The sequence below is a fragment of the Pituophis catenifer genome, unplaced genomic scaffold (genome assembly GCF_029215685.1).
Source record: "Pituophis catenifer annectens isolate HBS135680 unplaced genomic scaffold, rPitCat1.0.hap2 SCAF_1, whole genome shotgun sequence".
In the NCBI taxonomy this organism is placed as follows: domain Eukaryota; kingdom Metazoa; phylum Chordata; class Lepidosauria; order Squamata; family Colubridae; genus Pituophis; species Pituophis catenifer.
The window spans coordinates 13,534,863-13,554,757 of NW_027256881.1; the positions used below are offsets into that span (position 1 = coordinate 13,534,863).

The 19,895-nt window shown below is 39.3% G+C and overlaps 1 protein-coding gene across 1 annotated transcript in view; it reads left to right on the forward strand.

Moving 5' to 3' along the window:
• Positions 1-8,148: 8,148 nt before the first annotated feature.
• MYBBP1A (MYB binding protein 1a) overlaps positions 8,149-19,895 on the forward strand; it is a 95,173-nt gene continuing 83,426 nt past the window's right edge. Inside the window, exons 1-4 of the mRNA XM_070932069.1 lie at positions 8,149-8,357; positions 15,422-15,520; positions 18,070-18,153; positions 19,444-19,518. Coding sequence (XP_070788170.1) covers positions 8,163-8,357; positions 15,422-15,520; positions 18,070-18,153; positions 19,444-19,518 — 453 coding nt within the window. The 5' untranslated portion in view covers positions 8,149-8,162. The remainder of the gene's footprint in view (positions 8,358-15,421; positions 15,521-18,069; positions 18,154-19,443; positions 19,519-19,895) is intronic.

Here is a 19,895-nt window from a genome sequence, read left to right on the forward strand (position 1 = left end):
CGAGCGCGAGCGCGCGCTGCAGGACCCCGCGCCGTTTATATAGCGGGCCAAACGGAGGGGCTGCCCGTCGCGCCGCCTGAAGTCGATCGTCTCCCTGCGCCTGCGCGTTGCGGACGGCGGCGGGAGTGCCCTCGGCGTTGCCTGATTGAAAAGCGATGGGAAAAAGAGAGTGAGGCATAAGTAACCTCATGAGACAGGAAGAGGTTTTCATTTTGAAAATCACCCAAGGCGTGGAGAGGCAGAGCACATGTTGGGGCTTGAGGTCGGGTATAAGCTTTCCCCAGTTACCTGATCTAATTTAGAAAGCGGTGTAGACAGAGGTGGGGGGGGAAAGGAAAGGGAGCGACGTATTTATTTATTTATTTTTGCCAATCATGGGCCAATAAAGCACATTTTCGATAAAGTGTCTCGTTTCCCCAGTTTAAAATGCACATGCACAAGATCAAGAGATAGGAATTGCGTGTGTTACTGAACTGTCTCTGATTACTTCTAGTTGTGTGTTGCCATTGTTCTATGCTATATTGTTGCCTTCTCTTATTCATAAAACATACCTCCTGTTTTCATCATTAAAAATGAGGAAAATTCAACATAGGGATGACTTCAATATAGTAAAGAAATAACTTCACTAAAAATGTGATTGAAAAGGGAAAAGGGAAAAAGAAAACCATCACTCACCAAAATTATACACAAAACATGTTTACCCTGTTGGCTTGAAAAAAATAGTGTGCTCTCACTGTCACTGTATTTTATGTATTTGTTCTTTTGTCCCATCTTCAGTTAAGCAGGTTTGTGAGTATACCTTAGTTTTGCATATGAAGTGACATCTAAAGTTCAGAAGGATGGGAGAAATATCTTAGTTCCTGAAATCCTGCTGTCAAAGTGGACAACAATAGCTGGATTTAATAATGTTTCTCAGGATTGTGGCATAGAAGTATTGTCCTTTTCCAACAAACCTTAGGATTTCTTTTAATGCAGGCCAATTCCATGTCTTGTTTTCAGCAGAATCTTCTGGGGCTGTTTGCCCATTGCTCAGGTTATCAACAATTAAAGCCATTTATCTTGGATGATTGGAGGATACCTGCTATCGTTTTAAAAGTCCCTCAAGCCCTGAATATGTCAGCAGGCTTGGGGGTCCCAGGGAATGAGAGACATTCTGAGATGGCTCTACTGTGATTGATATTTTTACCCCTCAGTGTGGTTTGTATACAATACTTTATGTTTTAAAAATAATTTTCTTTTTAATAATGATTTTTTTAATATTTTAAAAAATATTTTAATATTTTTATTGTTTTGTGAGATGGGTAGGTATATAAATGTAATTAATAAATAACCAAAAATAAATTGCCTGGGGTTGGGGTTTGAACTAAAAGATCTCCATGGCCTCTTCCAAGCTTATGATTTTATGAGGTAATGCTCTTTGGCATACACACTGGTAGTCCTGGACTTAAAATAGTTCAGTTAGTGACCGTTCAAAATTACAACGGCATTGAAAAAAGTGACTCGTGACTGTTTTTCACACTTATGATTGTGGCAGCATCCCCATGGCCACATGATCAAAATTCAGACGCTTGGCAACTGATTCATATTTATGATGGGTGCAGTGTCCTGGGGTCATGTGATCACCTTTTGCAATCTGACAAGCTAGGTCAATGTGGAAGCCAGATTCACTTAACAATTGTGTTACTAACTTAACAACTGCAGTGATTCACTAAACAACTGTGACAAGAAAGGTTGTAAAATGGAACAAAACTCACTTAACTGTCTCACTTAGCAACAGAAATTTTGGGCTCAATTGTGGTCATAAGTCAAAGACTACCTATATACCATTCATAAATGATTTTTTTAAATTGCACCTTTTTCTAAAGATTCTTTGACGGAAACTAGATGAATAAATTGGAAGCTAGTTTCCTAGTTGACGACTACCTGCACAGATATCCTAATCCCTCTCTCTGAAGGAGACATAAAATATGTCATCCTTTTATGAAAAAAGGCAGAATTAGGGACAGTCTAGAATTTGGGGGAATCCAGGGAAAATTCAGATAAATGCTACAGAACTTTTGTTTCAAAACTTACTACTGTATTTAACAGAATAAGAGTTGGAAGGGACCTTGGAGGTCTTCTAGTCCAACCCCGTCTAGGTAGGAAACCCTATACCACTTCAGACAAATAGTTATCCAATAACTTCTTAAAAACTTCCAGTGTTGGAGCATTCACAACTTCTGGAGGCAAGTTGTTCCACTGATTAATTGTTCTAACTATCAGGAAATTTCTCCTTAGTTCTAAGTTGCTTCTCTCCTTGATTAGTTTCTACCCATTACTTCTTGTCCTGCCCTCAGGTGCTTTGGAAAGTAGCTTGACTCCCTCTTCTTTGTGCCAATCCCTGAGATATTGGAACACTGCTATCATGTCACCCCTAGTCCTTCTTTTAATTAAATTAGACATACCCAGTTCCTGCAACCGTTCTTCATATGTTTTAGCCTCCAGTCCCCTAATCCTCTTTGTTGCTCTTCTCTGCACTCTTTCTAGAGCCTCCACTTCTTTTTTACATTGTGGCAACCAAAACTGAATGCAATATTCCAAGTGTGGCCTTACCAAGGCATTATAAAGTGGTATTAACACTTCATGTGATCTTGATTCTATCCCTGTTTATGCAGCCTAGAACTGTGTTGGCTTTTTTGGCAGCTGCTGCACACTGCTGGCTCATATTTAAATAGTTGTCCACTAGGACTCCAAGATCCCTCTCACAATTACTACTATTGAGTGAGGTACCACATATACTGTACCTGTGCATTTTGTTTTTCTTGTCTAAATGTAGAACCTTACTTTTTTCACCATTGAATTTCATTTTGTTAGATAGCATCCAATGTTCAAGTCTATCAAGATCCTTCTGTATCTTAAGCCTATCTTCTGGAGTGTTGGCTATTCCTGCCAGCTTGGTGTCGTCTGCAAATTTGATGAGTTCCCCATCTATCCCCTCGTCCAAATCATTGATGAAGATGTTGAAGAGTACTGGGCCTAAAACAGAGCCTTGGGGTACCCCACTGCATACTTCCCTCCATGTAGATGCAGTTCCATTGAGGACATGTTGAGTGCAGTTGGTCAGCCAGTTACGAATCCATCTGCTGGTGATGCTGTCTAACCCACATTTTTCTACTTTATCTAGTAGTAGGTTATGGTCTACTTTATCAAATGCCTTACTGAAGTCCAAGTAAATTATATCGACAGCATTCCTCTAGTCCACTAATTTTGTCACTTTGTCAAAGAATGCAATAAGATTAGCATGATCTGTTTTTGACAAACCCATGTTGGCTTTTGGTTATTACCTAGTTATTACTAGGTGTTCACTGATTCGTTGCTTGATTATCTTTTCCAGAATCTTCTCTGGTATTGAGGTCAGGATGATAGGTCTGTAGTTTCCTGGATCTATTTTTTCCCCCTTTTTTGAAGATGGGAACTACATCAGCTCTTTCCCAGTCCTCTGGCAGTTCCCTGGTGCTCCAGGATCTTTGAAAGATATAGTTCAGTGGTTCTGAGATCTCGTCTGCCAGTTCCTTCAGGACCTTGTAGTGTAGTCCATCTGGTCCTGGTGATTTGAACTCGTCTAGGGTAGACAGGCGCTCACTATTTTCTTCTCTATTTTAACTTGTGTTCCTAGTCTGTTTTTTGTGGTGCTGTTTTTGATAGGTTGGACTCTTTTTTCCCTTTGTGTAAAGACAGATGGAAAAAGTAAGCTCTGCTTTCTTCCTGTTGCTTGTCACCTTCTTGCCACTTTTTACCAGCAATGGACCAATTGTTTCCTTGACTTTTTCCTTGTTTTTAACATGTCAGAAGAAGCTTTTTTTGTTATTTTTTTACTTTTGTCGCAAGCCTTTGTTCATTGTGAGCCTTAGCTTTCCTCACTTCATCTTTGCAGGCTTGGACTATTTGCTGATATTCTGCCTTAGTTATGTGACCCTCTTTCCACTTTTTATACTTGTCCTTTTTGTCTTTCAATTTGTTACGAGAGTTCTCTATGCAGCCATGCTGGTTTCTTTTGAGAGCTGTTATTTTTCTTCGTCATTGGTATTGTGCTAGACTGGGCTTTTATAATTGCACTTTTCAAAAATTCCTAAGTTTCTTGAGTTGTTTTTCTCTTGAGGATTCTCATCCATGGAATCTTTCCCAAGCTCTAAGTTTATTGAAATTAGCTCTCTTAAAGTCCAAGACTCTAGTTTGACTTTGTTCTACTACTTGTATTTGCATAATGTTGAATTCCAATATTGCGTGATCACTTGCCCCCAAGGTTCCTGTAGCTTCAACACCTTCTATCATTTCATCTCTGTTAGTGAGTTCTTTGAGCCTGGCTTATAGCCCATAAATCTGAGCTTTATAGCCTTTGGTTGTCCCTTTCTTCTAATTGCTTTTGGAATATGCACCCACACATTTCTTCCAAAAACCTTTAAATGTGCCAGAGATGGCTTTCTCCCATATAGCACTGCATAGACAAAGCTAATCCTAATGTCCCAAAGGTGCTTTTTCAAGAGGCAACTGGACTTCCTTTGTTTTTCATTGAAGACGTTTCACTTCTCATCCAAGAAGCTTCTTCAATTCAAGAAGCCGAAGAAGCTTCTTGGATGAGAAGTGAAATGTCTTCAAGGAAAAAACAAAGAAAGTCCAGTTACCTCTTGAAAAAGCACCTTTGGGACAACCATGACCTGGATGACTGAGCTCTCCATAGACATTAATCCTAATGTATTGCACTGCAAACATGTTGAATCAATAGATCCGCACTGTTGCTGAAACATAGCAGCTGTTTTGATCTTGTCTATGGAGGAAGTCCTATATGTAGCCCAGGTATGAGCCACACTGTGCTGGTGATGGCTTGCTTAATCATGGTTTATTTAATAAACTACAGTTTGCGAATTCACCTATACTAACACCCTAAAAATGCTTATATAAATTGCCAAAACGTGTTTGCCTCGATCATCATGGCGAGACAAATAATTTTACTGCTTAATGAGTTGTATAATGACTATTTGAACAAGACAGATTTTTAAACTTGAAGAAGGGTTGACATGAAAGCATCCTTGAGAGTTTTATTAGCCCTCTACTCTAAATAAAGAATTGGGAACTGTTAATTCTTTCTTTCTTTTGATTTTACTCACAGCTTTAAACTCCTCCAGCAGTTTCTTTGATTTCCTCTATCAAAAACCAGGTATATCTATCAATAAATGCTGAAATAGCTTGATAACCAGGAGAATGTGAGTTCTAGGTGGCACAAATACTTGTTGGATGACTTAAGAGTTAGTCCCTCTCTCTCAGTCCAACCCACCATACAGGGTTGTTGTGGGGGAAAATAGGAGGAGAAAGGAGTATTGGGTATGTTTGTTGCCTTGAATTAAATATAAAAAGTTAGGATAAAAAGACTTAATAATAGTAGGTATTACCTTGTGGGGTTTGCATGTTCTGAGGAGGATGAGAGCTATGCCAGGCATTCATCATACTGGACAGGACTCATCAGAGGAGCCAGATGAAGAGTGTCTCTCCCATAAAGAATATGGTGATGTTGGAAGAAATGTCCATCTGGGTTCAGTTCCAAGTGGAGAGAAAGACACTGGAAACATGGAGATTGCTTGGAAAGAAGGTTTATTGATGAACAGGATCACATGCCTTGAGGATCTTGGGCGAAGAAAAAAAAAAGGGAAGAGATGCTGAGAGTGCCTGGGTTTTATGCCCTCTCTGGGCTTTTGAATTTGAGCTTGTATTCTGATTGCTTGTCAGACTCCCATGGGGCTATGTAGGGGTAACTTTGTAGGTTGTCTGTGTCCCAGGCTTGGTTGAGCCTTGCTGGGTGATGATGTAATGAAGGGGCTTTGGGCAATTCCTATTATGGCTCTGTTTAAAGGAGGTAGATCTTTGTTTTGTAGAATAGACTGGCCCAGGCCTTAATGGCCATTGAAAAAGGTGGGAGGGGCTGAGTTTCTGCCTGCCTTTTAGGGGAAATATTCTGCCCTTTTAATATTTCCTAAAATATCTCATTTTCCTAGGAGAGGAGTGGGTGCTAACTTCCTACAGTGAGACACAACGTACAGAAACCTATACCAGATATAGGTCATTGCTCAGATCAGCAAGGTACTGAAGAAGCTTCTTGGATGAGAAGCAAAATGTTTTCAAGGAAGAAGAAAACAACAAGAAAGTCCAGCTGCCTTTTGAAAAAGCACCTTTGGGACAATCAACTATAATAACAATCTGGAGAAAAGCACAAAAAGACCTTCAAGTAGAATGACTGTGGCAAAAAAAAAGCGAAGATAGTACCAATCGTATCAATAATATCAATAAAAGCCTTTGGTGCAATCCCAACACATCTGGAGCACAACTTGAACAACCATCAACACTGAGAAAATTCACCATCTGTCAGGAACTGATGTTACCTGTAGTCAGGTAATAAAACGTCTCCAATTAAACCACCAAGCTCAGAGAGCACCAAGGACCCCAACAGGTGAATAAAAATCCCAAAGCCAGTCTCAACAACTAGTCGGTGCAACTAATCATAGTAACTTACACATCTAATTTGAGCTAACAAAACGAGATAGCTGGTTTATCATCCTTGTGTCTTGTAAATCCAGCTGATACAATCAAAAGCTGCCAAGGTTTTTTTTTTTTAAAGCTGGCTGCCCTAGAGATCTGTGCACCTTCCCTTCATCCACCACATCTCAATCCTAGAGCCTTTATTCCTTGTGTGTCCAATCACACCAATAAAGAATTCTATTCTATTCTATTCTATTCTATTCTATTCTATTCTATTCTATTCTATTCTATTCTATTCTATTCTATTCTATTCTATTCTATTCTATTCTATTCTATTCTATTTAAAATATGCGGACTTCAATTCCCATTGGCTGGGGGAATTCTTAAAACACAACTTACTTTATAATTTATATTTTATATAAATTATATAAATATAAAACTTTATATTTACAGACCCCTCACATCCTGGACATAAACTGTTTCAACTCCTACCCTCAAAACGACACTATAGAGCACTGCACACCAGAACAACTAGACACAAGAACAGTTTTTTCCCGAACGCCATCACTCTGCTACACAAATAATTCCCTCAATACTGTCAAACTATTTACTAAGTCTGCACTACTATTAATCTTCTCATCGTTCCCACCACCGATCTCCTTCTACTTGTGACTGTATAACTGTAACTTTATTGCTTGGATCCTTATGATTTATATTGATATTGTTTCCTGATTGCTTATTTGTACCCTATGACTATCATTAAGTGTTGTACCTTATGATTCTTGATGAACGTATCCTTTTCTTTTATGTACACTGAGCATATGCACCAAGACAAATTCCTTGTGTGTCCAATCACACTAGGCCAATAAAAAATTCTATTCTATTCTATTCTATTCTATTTTCTATTCTATTCTATTCTATTCTATTCTATTCTATTCTATTCTATTCTATTTTTTTAAACCTTTTTTTATTTTCAAACAAAAACAACATAAAAACATCATCCTTTCAAACAATTACAGAAAGTGTTTCGGTCGGTTAAAATCCTTTTGTGCTCCCAAAATCTTCAAAATATCAATATATGACACATGTTCTTTTCCCCTGACAAAAAACAAGTGTTTACACATTTTATCTTAAATTTCATTTCATATATCATATTTCATCTCCATGTTTTATTATCTATCCATTGATAAAATAAATCCCATATCAAATAATATTGTTTATCTTCCTGTTCTCTTATTTCAAATATCAATTTACTCATTTCAGCACAGTCACACATTTTCTTCATAATTTCTTCGTTCCGTTCCGTTCCATTCCATTCCATTCCATTCCATTCCATTCCATTCCATTCCATTCCATTCCATGCTATTCAAAACACTGGGGTAAACCACCGCTGAAACCACCGTTTCTCGAAATAACCACCGGCTGAGGATCATAGGAGTTGGAGTTCCCAGGGATCTGGAGAATACGGATTGGAGAAGGGTGAAACGGGGTCCAAAGATGCCAATCTCGCCTCTGAGCAAGAGATTTCTACTTAGGGACGTGGGAAGGAGGCGGGATGCAGCTTTTTCCTTTTCCTGAACCCGGAAGGGGAGGTTTCCACGTGCTTCCTCTGGTGCATCACGGGGGCTTTTCCACGTGCAGCCTTTGCAACCAGCATGGCTGGCGATGGCAGCCTGAAGAGCGGGCAGGCGGCGGGACGCCTCGCTTCGGCCTCGATCTCGCAGCCGGGCAGGCTCCTGGGGCAGAGTCGGCAGTTTCTGGACTATTTCTGGGACATCGCCAAGCCCGATCAGGCGATCCGTTTGAAGGCCACGGAGGGGCTGCTGAACTACTTGCAGGAAAACAAGAAAGTAAGGCATCGGGCGTTGATCCCGGGGGAAGTGCTTGCGGTTGAAGAGAGCCTTAAGAGTCTTTTTCCCTACGATGCTAGGTCTGAGATCTTTAACTCTTTTTAGGTTGCACTTTGGACGCGCTCAGAAGCACGGTTGTCGGTGGCGGCTTCCAAGGGTGTTGGAAGACAGGAGTTGCCGGGATGGGGAGAGAAAATGGCAGGGGGCTTTAAGAGGAGACATTCTATTTATTAGATTATGATCGTAACTTTTGTACAGGAGTCCCAGAGGTGCTTTTTCAGGAGGCAACTGGACTTCCTTGGATTGTTTTTTTTTTTTCTTTTGAGGACGTTTCGCTTCTCATCCAAGAGGCTTCTTCAGCTCTTGACAGGATAGTGGGGAATCCTTCTTGGATGAGAAGCGATATGTCTTCAAAAGAAAAAAAAAACCAAGGAAGTCCAGTTGCCTCCTGAAAAAGCACCTTTGGGACAACTATGATCTGGATGACTGAGAATCTCTACAGACTTTTGGTACAGGAGAGTAATGGGTAAGCGCATAGCAGATTGATGAGATGCTATCAAATAGTTGTCGATTCCTAATGGTCACATAGGTAAGATTTTCTCCATATGGATCTATCCCTGAGGCAGTGATCTGTCAACTTTAGGATATTTGGGTTTCAACTCCTAGCTGGCTGGGGAGTTCTGGGAGTTGGTCCAAAAGGGTGCTGTCGGTCAGGCAATGTCGGCTGGCGACCCCCCAGGGAAGAGCCTTCTCTGTGGGGGCACCCGCCCTCTGGAATGAGCTACCCCCAGGGATACGACTGATCCCGGACCTCTGGACCTTCCGCCGGGCTCTGAAGACTTTTTTATTTCAGCAAGCCGGGCTGGGTTAAAAATCTTTTAATTGCTGAATTTTATGGGTAAGGGGTTTTAAATTGGGGGAAGCCAATATAAATTTAATTTTGTTTTTATAGTATTTTAATGTTTATATTGTATGTTTTTTAATTTTGGCTGTTCACCGCCCCGAGTCCTTCGGGAGAGGGGGCGGTATAAAAAAATTTATATATAAAAAAAAACTTTAAAGTTGCCAAGGTTGACATACACTATCCTAATCTATTCTTTCAGTTCTTCCCCTCCGCCACTATACTAGTCCATCCATCTTGCTCACACATACCACTCTCTTCTGTTTGTTCCCACAACAGCAACCCTGTGAGGTAGATGGGCTGAGAGAATGCAATTGGCCCCAAGCCACCCTGGGAACTATAATGGCCGAGGGTGGGTACAAAATGGCCCTTCCTACCCCTAGTCCAGCACCTTCACCATTGCCCCACGTCAGATCTAGGGTTGAGGAGGCCTGATAAACATGTGAATGTTTTTAAAATGTTATCTAATTTTAGGTTCTATTTAATTGGGCCAAACTATGTTATAATAATAATTTTAATTAGCAATTTTATGATGTTTTGTGTATCTGTATTTTTCTTGACTGTACACCGCCTTGAGTCCTACGGGAGAAAGGTGGTATAGAAATTAAATAAATAGATAAATAAATAAACAAACAAACAAATAAATAAATAATACATACATACATACATACATACATACATACATACATACCAACCCAGGGAACTCTCCTAGTGGAGAGTAGATTAATACTTTGATTTTTCCACCCACAGGTACCTCTGGCTGTCTATTAAATTTATTTGCCACCCATTTTGCTTCGAAGCAACTCTGTAGGATTTCTTCTTTTGCAGGGTTGTCATGGATCTAGTGGGAAAATCGCCCCTTCCAAAAAGCTTCTTTTTCAAACTCTTTTAAGATCAATGCTCACTGGTAGTTTAATAAAATATAAGGAACATAAGGCATCCTTATATCAGTCATAGAATCAGATAAGCTGCTCAGTATAAACAAAATAAAAAAAATCTTTTTTTTCGGATAGCAATATCCGGGAAAAAAGGATTTAAAAATTTCTTTCAGTTCAGACAATTCATGTGATTAGGAAGATTTAAAACGGATTGTGGTACAGGTAGTCCTCGATTTAGTGACCACAATTGAGCCCAAAATTTATGTTGCTAAGCAAATGCTTGTTAACTGAGTTTTGCCCCATTTTTTTAAAACCATAGTTGTTAAGTGAATCACCGAAGTTCTTAAGTTAGTAACATGGTTGTTAAGTGAATCTAGTTTCCCCCATTGCTTTTGCTCATCAAAGGGTTGCAAAAGGTTATCACATGACCCCAGGACACTGCAACCGTCATAAATATGGGTCAGTTGCCAAGCGCCTGAATTTTGATCACTTGATCATGGAGATGCTGTAATGGTTGTGTTAAAAATGGTCATATGTCACTTTTTTCAATGCCGTAACTTCAAACAGTCACTAAATGAACTGTTGTAAGACAAGGACTACCTGTATTAGTTGAACTGGTACTTAATTCACCTTCAGTCTGAGCTATATAATTTCATTTTTTTAAAAAAAAAACTACTGTATTTTATGAACCAATATTTTAAATCATCCTTAGAAATTTTCAATAAAATGGAAATATGGTTGGTTTCTAATCTATATGCCATCCACCATTCTGGTATGAGAATAAATTTGCTCAGTTTAAGGAATGGAGGATAGAGGAATTTATTAAGTTAGGTATCTAATTAACAGGGAATAAAGTTATTAGCCCTGAATGTTATTGTATTCAGTGGTGATAACTTTATAATTATATTACCAATTTCGGTAGGTTATGATAAAGGAATAGAAAAAAGATCCAACTCCTTTTCAACTAAACCTAATATTATGCTTTTTAAAGAATCATATAGGTCATCTCAGTTCATCTCAGCTCATTAAAAATATTGGAGAATTGGTGTATCTTTAGTTTAATAATAATTTTATCCATTTCATATAATGCATTCCTATCAATTACAAAAGACTGTTTAGAAGGCCTTTAAAAATATTGTGAACATAATTTGGTTTTGTACAATGAATCTATCTGAAACACTTTATAGTATATAATTCTTAATAATCCATTTCACTGTGTATCAACAAATGGCAACAAAAACAATTCATTTGGGGATTACAGCACTACTTTAGAAATAAAATCTATTTAAATTGGTAAGGGTATAAACAAAATGGTATTTGTTTTATCTTTGGTGGCAGTGGCCAATTAGTTTTTGTTCAAAAGTTTTTGATGAAATTGAAAAAATCACAGAAAAACTGTTTAAGATGAATCTCACAGTAGGATTATTGTCTTTATGTTCTACAGCAATTAAAACATAGATTCAGGATCTCTTGTTAGCAGCCAGATTTCTTATTGCCAAACAATGCATAAGTTGTCACTAGATCAAAGGTATTTTAAAGTGTGTGAAATTGTTTTGATGCAACAATTCAACCAGTGACAGAAATGTTTGAAAACTTCCATGGTAATGATTAACTTTAGTCAAATTCAAACATCATATCAGTTGTAATAATATGCTTTTTCCTGGTATATTGCCTCCTTTCTACACAAATGTCATTTTGGATAGATATATTAAATGTTGGTAATTAATCTGTATAACTTTTCAATTATGTCTATGTTAACAATTCTGCATTCATAAGTTATACATTTTAATTATTTTTTCCTCTTTTCTTTTTGGCTGGTTTGTTTTTTCATTTATCTTTAATTTTGTAATGGTGGCTTTTAAAAAGTTTATGTCTAGCATCTGGGGTTCTTTCTAAACCACTGGCCCCCAACCTTTTGAGCACCAGGGATTAGATCCACAAAGAGAGGCGTGGTTTCTCATGCTTCCTGCATCCCACGGATGGGATCCCGGTGCAAGTCCATGTGGTTGGGGATCCCTATTCTTTTTTTAATTTATTTATTTATTTAATTATTTATTTATTTTTTTCTTTAAAAACACGAACAAACAAAATTTCCATTTTGCAACAGTTTCGTATCAATATATATTCACAATTTATATTTTCCTCCCATACATATTCACATATTTATATTTGTGGTTCCCTTATTCCTTACATATTGTATATTCTACTCCTTACTTATTTATACATACTATTATATCAATATATTTATATTATTTAACATGCATTGTATATTTAAAACCATTTTACTAATACATATTTATATTTGTGGTTCCCTTATTCCTTACATATTGTATATACTACTCCTTACTTATTATGCATACTACTACCCTGTTTCCCTTAAAATAAGACATTGTCTTATATTTTTTTGAACCCTGAAATAAGCACTTGGCCTTATTTTCAGGGAAGTCTTATTATTTTGGGGTGCATGGAGCAAGATGGGGCTCCTCTTGCCGTCTTACCTGATTTCCAGCTCTGCGTTTAAATATTTTCGGGGAGGGCTTATTTTCGGAGGGAGGTTTATTTTAATGCCTGTGCTCAAAAGCCCAATTGGGCTTATTATCAGGGGATGTCTTATTTTCGGGGAAACCGGGTATATCAGTTTGTTACTTTACATACATTGTATATTTAATACCGTTTTACTAATACTTCCTAATTTTTAGAGCATCTCAGTTCTAAATTGTTTACAAGTAATCCTCAAATTATGACCACAGTTGAGCCCAAAAGCATGCCAGTTGTTAAATGAGTTTTGCCCCATTTTGTGATTCTTTTCCCCACGGTTGTTAAGTGAAGCACTACAACGAATCATGTGTTTGTTAAGCAAATCTGGCTTCCCCCATTGACTTTGCTTGTGGGAAGACGGCTGGGAATGTTTCAAATGATGATCACATGGCCTGGGACAGTGCAACCGTCATAAGTACATGTCAGTTGCCAAGAGCTCCAAATTTAGATCGTGCAGTCATGGGGAAGCTGCAGTAACCATAAGTGTAAAACCCGGTCATAAGTCACTTTTTTTTAGTTCCGTTGTAACTTCAAATGGTCACTAAATATATGGTTTTAAGTCGAGGACTACCTGTACTAATAGTGACAATAAGAATTTTCTGGTTTTTCTGTGTAACAAAGTAATGTGTTGCGTGTGTGTGTGTGTGTGTACTACCTCCTTGTCTTACACATATTTCTGTTTGTATATTTATGTGTACAAGGAAGTATTGTATAGGCTGCATAAGATCTGCTTGTGATGACCCGGACCGTGGCACAAAGGCAACACAGCCAGAAAATAAGTACAAGTCCCTTTATTAGCTCCAAACTTTGCCCCCAACGTCCCTTTACTCTCCGGTATGGAGAAAAGCCCTTCCACAAACATGTAAGCAGACAAAACTTCCAACCATAAATCCAACAGGGCAAGATAGGGTAATTAATCCGGCAGGGCAAGCAAGATAAGGAATTCCAGAATTGAAATAGCATGGCCGTAAATTAAATCGGTTGGGAGGATGCCAAGAATTCAGATAAAGCAGTCAACACAAACATAAACTCAGCATTTGTTTCCCAACAACCGTCCCTCCCATTTGCCTCTCCTTTTAAACTCCAGCTCCAGGTGTATTTTGTGAAGGGGATCGGGGTCCTTTCCTCCCTCGTAAACCACACAACCCACGTTGCTCTTTTCTCCGTTCTTTCCCTGCGTTCCCTAGGATGAGGAGGGGGTGGCCCTTGGTCTTCATCAGAACCTCCTCTCTCCTGTTCTAACTCTCCCCTGCTCTCCCCAGCCTCACTTTGCCTTTCCCCAGTTTTCTCCACAGCCAACAGAGCTACTCTCTCGCTCTCTGTCAGACGTTCCTCTTCCATCTCAGAGTCAGACTCTGACAGGGGCATGAAATGCTCTGGGTTACATGACTAGAAGGGAGGGGGGCTTACAATGGAAGTATTGTAACTAAGCCACTGCCTAATTACCTCTCCCATAAGAGTGCATTGGGGATTTTTTTAATATAATGCTTTGACATTCCCTAGCCAGATCCAGCCAGGGGTGTGATTCTACTGGTTTTGACCGGTTCGGGCAAACCAGTAGCTCTGATGATCAGCTGGGAGTGAACAGGTTCGCTCCGACGATCAGGTCGGCCCGCCTCCCCACCCCTGCGCTTTACTTACCTTTATCTTCTCAGCTGATTGGTGCGGCAGAGTGGATTGCCGTGCCTCAGCTGTGTTACTCCCAAGTGGTAACACAGAAGGTTAGTATTTGTAAAACTACGCACGCGCACAAAGCCACAATCACCGAACCGGTTGTTAAAGTGGCAGCATCCCATCACAGCCCATTTTTAAACCCAAAGTTTTTTAAAAAAAGATTTAACCAGAACAACTAGGCACAAGGACAGTTTTTTCCCTGCATGCCATTACTCTGCTATACAACTAATTCCCACAACACTAAGACTGTATTACTATTGTTCTTCTACTTTACTACTATTCTATTACCTATCTCTTCTACTTATGACTATAACCTTTTTGCTTGTATCTTTACGATTTATATTGATTTATTTTGTTTCCTAGTATGATTTGATTGCTTATTTAGTTCCCTGTATTGTATCTTATGATTCTTGATGAATGTATTTTTTATGTACACTGAGAGCTTATGCACCGAAGACAAATTCCTTGTGTGTCCAATCACATTTGGCCAATAAAGAATTCTATTCTATTCTATTCTATTCTATTCTATTCTATTCTATTCTATTCTATTCTATTCTATTCTATTCTATTCTATTCTATTCTAAACTTTAAACTCTGTTTCTTTGCTAAGTTTCTGTCCTCAGCTGTTACCACAACTGGTCTGTTCTGTTCAGTTTTTGGAGTTGTTGCACTGACAGAAAAACAGGGTTGCACTGACCCTGTTTACACAATTTATTTCCAACACTATTGTATTGAAAAGAATAAAGAAAGAATTATGATGTGATTTTAAAAAGCTTAATTTAATTCTTCCTCCGGATCTTTCTTTTCTACCCATATTTTGCAAATGTTACTGGGGAGAAACGGTGGAAAATTAAGTCACTGCAATGCAGCATTTGTGAAACTTGTTTTTAGTATTAAAATAGAATCTTTTGATCTTGCACATAAATCTCCCTACTGTGTGGGTTGCTTGATTTATTGAATAAAATTGAATTGGATGAGTTGTAGCATATTAAAAGCCAAGAAGCTGTTATGACATAGCATGGTTGGTAAACTCAGTTTCTATGCCAATTTATTCCCTTTGCAATTTCTTTTAGGATGATGAGTTTTTAAAGTATACAGTGAAGCGTTTGATTGACGGATTGGGAGCAACCCGAGAAGTGGCCCGTCCTGGATTCAGTTTGGCATTAGCACAGGTTGGTGTTCCTCAATGAAACACACACACGCACACACACATACACACACACACACACACACAGAGAGAGAGAGAGAGAGAGAGAGAGAGAGAGAGAGAGAGAGAAATTATATATCATTTTATTGATATTTTTGGTAAACATAGTAAAAGCTAATATAAATTAAACTAGAAGGAAAAAGAAAAGTAAAAGACAATCTCTGAAGGTACAAGGAAAAGAAAAAATAAACAAAAAAATAATAAAGAAATAGCTTGCAACCTTCACGACATCAAGCATAAGCTACTACAGTACATTTTTACCCTCTTTTAAAATTACAATCCCTCTTATTTCCCAAATCTCACTTTTATCCATACACAATCCATGAGTCATCCTCTTTTCAGTCCTATTTCAGCAAAAAGTCTATTATGAGTTACCAAAAAACAAAACACATTGTTTATCTCTGATCAAATAGTCCAACTTTATATTCCTTCCTTTCGCTCTTCACAATTAAATAATTTTAATGGCGTTGTAAGATTTGATCTTTCATTGATCATTGACATTCAAAAAAAGGCTTCAAAGTTGTCCCCAATCTATTTTGTAAAATCCCATAGAAAGGCATCATCTAGGATTTCTTATCATAGCTATTCCATGACCATATAATTTTCTTGATGTTGTCTTTTGTATTCCCATTTTGATAAACTCAGTTTTGTTGCCTTCTGTATCTTAAATTCTATAATGTCTGTGTTTAAGAGTTATTTTTTAAAAAAATTCTCATCAAATGTTTAATCATTGAAATTTGAATAAATTTTGAGATATTAGTTGTTAATATCTTAGTCCATTTTTGAAGGATTCTTTGAGACAAGTAAAAGTTATAACTAACTTAGCCATTTTAACTTTTTTTGCCTGGTCCTTTAGTTCCCTCTAGTGTTCATTTGCAAACTTCTACAAGCCACATAATTAGCTTCCTAATATGGGTTTTAATTCCATTTCAGTCATCTCCTACAGGTATATTATTTAATTATATATTTGCTTTTTTAATATCCTACAGCACCAATAATCAATATTCCAAATCTTTCTGGTTTCTCAGGCCATTTGAAACTTTTTAAAAATCTTTTTTTCCTTTTTGCAATTCTATATTAAACTCTTGAACATCTGTTTAAAATTCCTTAAAGAAGATAAAACTTACCAGCTTTCAAATTAAGCTTCTTCTTTTGAAGGTCTCTAATAGCAGGGGTGAAATGCTCCTGGTTCGGACTGGATCGCCCGATCCAGTAGTGATGGTGGCGGGTGGTTCGGAGAACTGGTAGCAAAAATCCCTACCCACCCCCCATGCCCAGCTGAGCCGCGCGATCATCAGAGGCTGGGTTTTTTTACTTTTAAAAGCATTTTTTCTACAACCACTTCGGCTGAAAAATTGCTTTTAAAAGTAAAAAAAAAGCCTCTGATGATCGCGCGGCTCAGTTGGGATCGTCAGAGGCTTTTCAAAGCATTTTTTTCTGCAACCTCTTCAGGTTGTAGAAAAAATGCTTTTAAAAGTTAAAAAAAAAAAGTTGGCCACGCCCACCCAGTCACATTACCCACCACCACCAAGCCACGCCCACAGAACTGGTAGTAACAAATTTTACATTTCACCACTGTCTAATAGCCATATTAAGGGACGCAGTGTAAGATGTAAGGGACTGTGTAAGCATAGTAAGGGACGCAATGGCTCAATGGCTAAGACGCTGAGCTTGTTGATCGAAAGGTTGGCAGTTCAGCAGTTCGAATCCCTAGTGCCGTATAATGGGGTGAGCTCCCGTTACTTATCCCAGCTTCTGCCAACCTAGTAGTTCGAAAGCACGTAAAAAATGCAAGTAGAAAAATAGGGGCCACCTTTGGTGGGAAGGTAACAGCGTTCCGTGCGCCTTTGGTATTTAGTCATGCCGGCCACATGACACAGAGACGTCTTCGGACACTGTTGGCTCTTTGGCTTTGAAACGGAGATGAGCACTGCCTCCTAGATTCGGGAACGACTAGCACATATGTGTGAGGGGAACCTTTACCTTTACTAGCCATATAAACCAGTTCAATTGAACCTTTCCAAATTTGATTAGAAAGTGAGTTTAGCTGGCATCGTGTCCTTATTAAAGGCTCCACTAATGTCATTTCCCTTGGCTTCTGGTGCTCAAAACCAGGGGACATAGCTGTTTTACAGTTCCTTTGTGAGGAGCTGTCATTCAGAGTGCTTGTGGAGATCTCTCATTCTCTTGTTCTCCAAAGGTTAATTCTTTATTCTTCACAACAGTTGCCATCTCTGCTGTTCGGAGACATTTTCAGTCAACCATGACTCACTCATCCAGCCAACAAATTACCAAGACGGATGCTTGCTGTAGTCTAGTGATATGTGAGCCCAGACAGAACTTTTAGAAGAAAATAACTCTTTTTATCAAAAAAAGGGGAACTGTAAATGTAGTCACAGGTTTGGCACAGTTCAAGAATAGGAATCAAAAAATATCTCGCCCTTTCAAGAACGGCCCTGTAACTTATTCTGAATGTTCTGCAGCTTTCTCTCTTTATATTTTTTTCTTTTCAAGGTATTGCAAGTTTTTGAGCAGCTGACTCTCCTGGCAGTTCTGCAACAGATTAAGGAAAAATATGATCTCGGTAGAGTGAAGAAGGTGAGACTGTTGATTTGTTTACAATTTCAGTGTCAACGTCTGAGACAGTGTGCCATTTAAAGTGGCCACAATACGCCATTTCGGAGTTGCCATACATGTGTTGGGGGGGTGGGAATGCATGGGGCCACAGATGGGTGTTGGGTGATGGGACTCAAGCTGGGAGAGGAAGGCAAGCCAGCTGCGGTCAGTTCAGAAGCCATCCAGGTCTGAAGAGTACTTGCTGGAGCCAGCCGGGAGCAACCAGGAACAGGAGAGTGGAGCATGCTGAGTCTGTATAGCCAGCTGGCTAGCAGAAGCCAGTAATGCTGGCTAAAACACCCTTTTATTCTATTGTTCACCACATGCCAAGCTAAGACTCCAGTTGTTGTGGCCCGCCAGCAGTCTGTGGAGCTGGCAGCGGAGTTGGACAGTGAGGAGGCTGGGGAGGACAATGAGTCAGTCCTGGAGTCAGGGGAAGGCCTGGACGAGGGCTCTGCTTCGGAGGCAGAGATGGGCCCAAGGCCATCTGGGAGCGATGCATGGACTCTGGAGCCTCCAGAAGCGGATAGCAGAGAGGCAGAGGAACAAGAGAAGCCTGTTCCTAGTGCACGCATGCAAAGAGCTGCCAGAAGGCAAGAGCAGCTAAAGCAAAAAGGACAACTCGGTACAGCAGCCTTTGCTACAAGGAACTGTAGTACTATTGTATTTTTCAGAGTATAGATGCTCCGGAGTGTAAGATGCACCTTATTTTGGGGGGAGGAAAATAACAAAAAAACAAAAAAAAAAAATCTGCTTGAGAGGCTCTCCATTTGAGACACTGCGTTTGCAGCCTCCAAAAGCTCTGTTTGCAAAGGAGCTTCTCTTTGCAAAGGCAGCCTCTCAAATGGACCTTTTGGAAGCTGTTTGAGAGGCTTTCTGTTTGGAATGCTGCATTTGCAGCCTCCAAAAGCTCCAAAAGGGTGGGGGCCGGTGGGTGGGTGGGGTTACATTTGGAGTATAAGGCGCACCCAAATTTTCACCCTCTTTTAGAGGGGAAAAAAGTGTGTCTTACACTCCGAAAATTTATGGTAACTTTAACCCCACATTTTGCAGTTGAAGTATTTATTGAAGTCAGAAGTAGGTTGAAAGTCTTGAAGAAACACCAGCTAAAGCATTTGAACATTTTAAGATAGACATTTTCTTAAGGTCAGGTGCTTCCAAGCATTTGTGACTGAACCTGGGTTAAAATGTCAGACCATTCCCCCAATTCATCACACTTCTGACTATGTTTGTAACCAACATTCCTGGTGTGCTGGCTTTCTGTCGTTTCAGAAACTTTTCAGGAACGCTCTGTTTGGAAACTTTTTTGGAGTGCTAGCTCTCTTCCAATCCAGGCGCCTGTCCAAGGTAATGTTATAGAATTATTTCAGGTTTCTCCACATCTTCTGTTCTTGCACGGCATCTTTGAGTTTTTCTATGCTCTGCTGGTATCAGATTTAATGGTGTCCAGCCACCGTGTGTCAACCCTGAAGCTGGCCTGACTGAGACCATTTTGAGATTTCAGCGCTGACACACTGAAGGAGAGGGATAGGGAGGGGGGAATGGAGATAGTTGGGGTGATGTAGTCGAAGCAAAATACTTTCTCTTGGGAACCAAGGACATTCCTGCAGGTGCTCAGAAGGAGGGGACTGGAGTCACCTAGCAACTGGACAAAATCCTGATTGGACCATGTGACTGATTGTTTTGAGAAAGTGGAAAACTTTTACTTTTAATTAGGTGAAAAC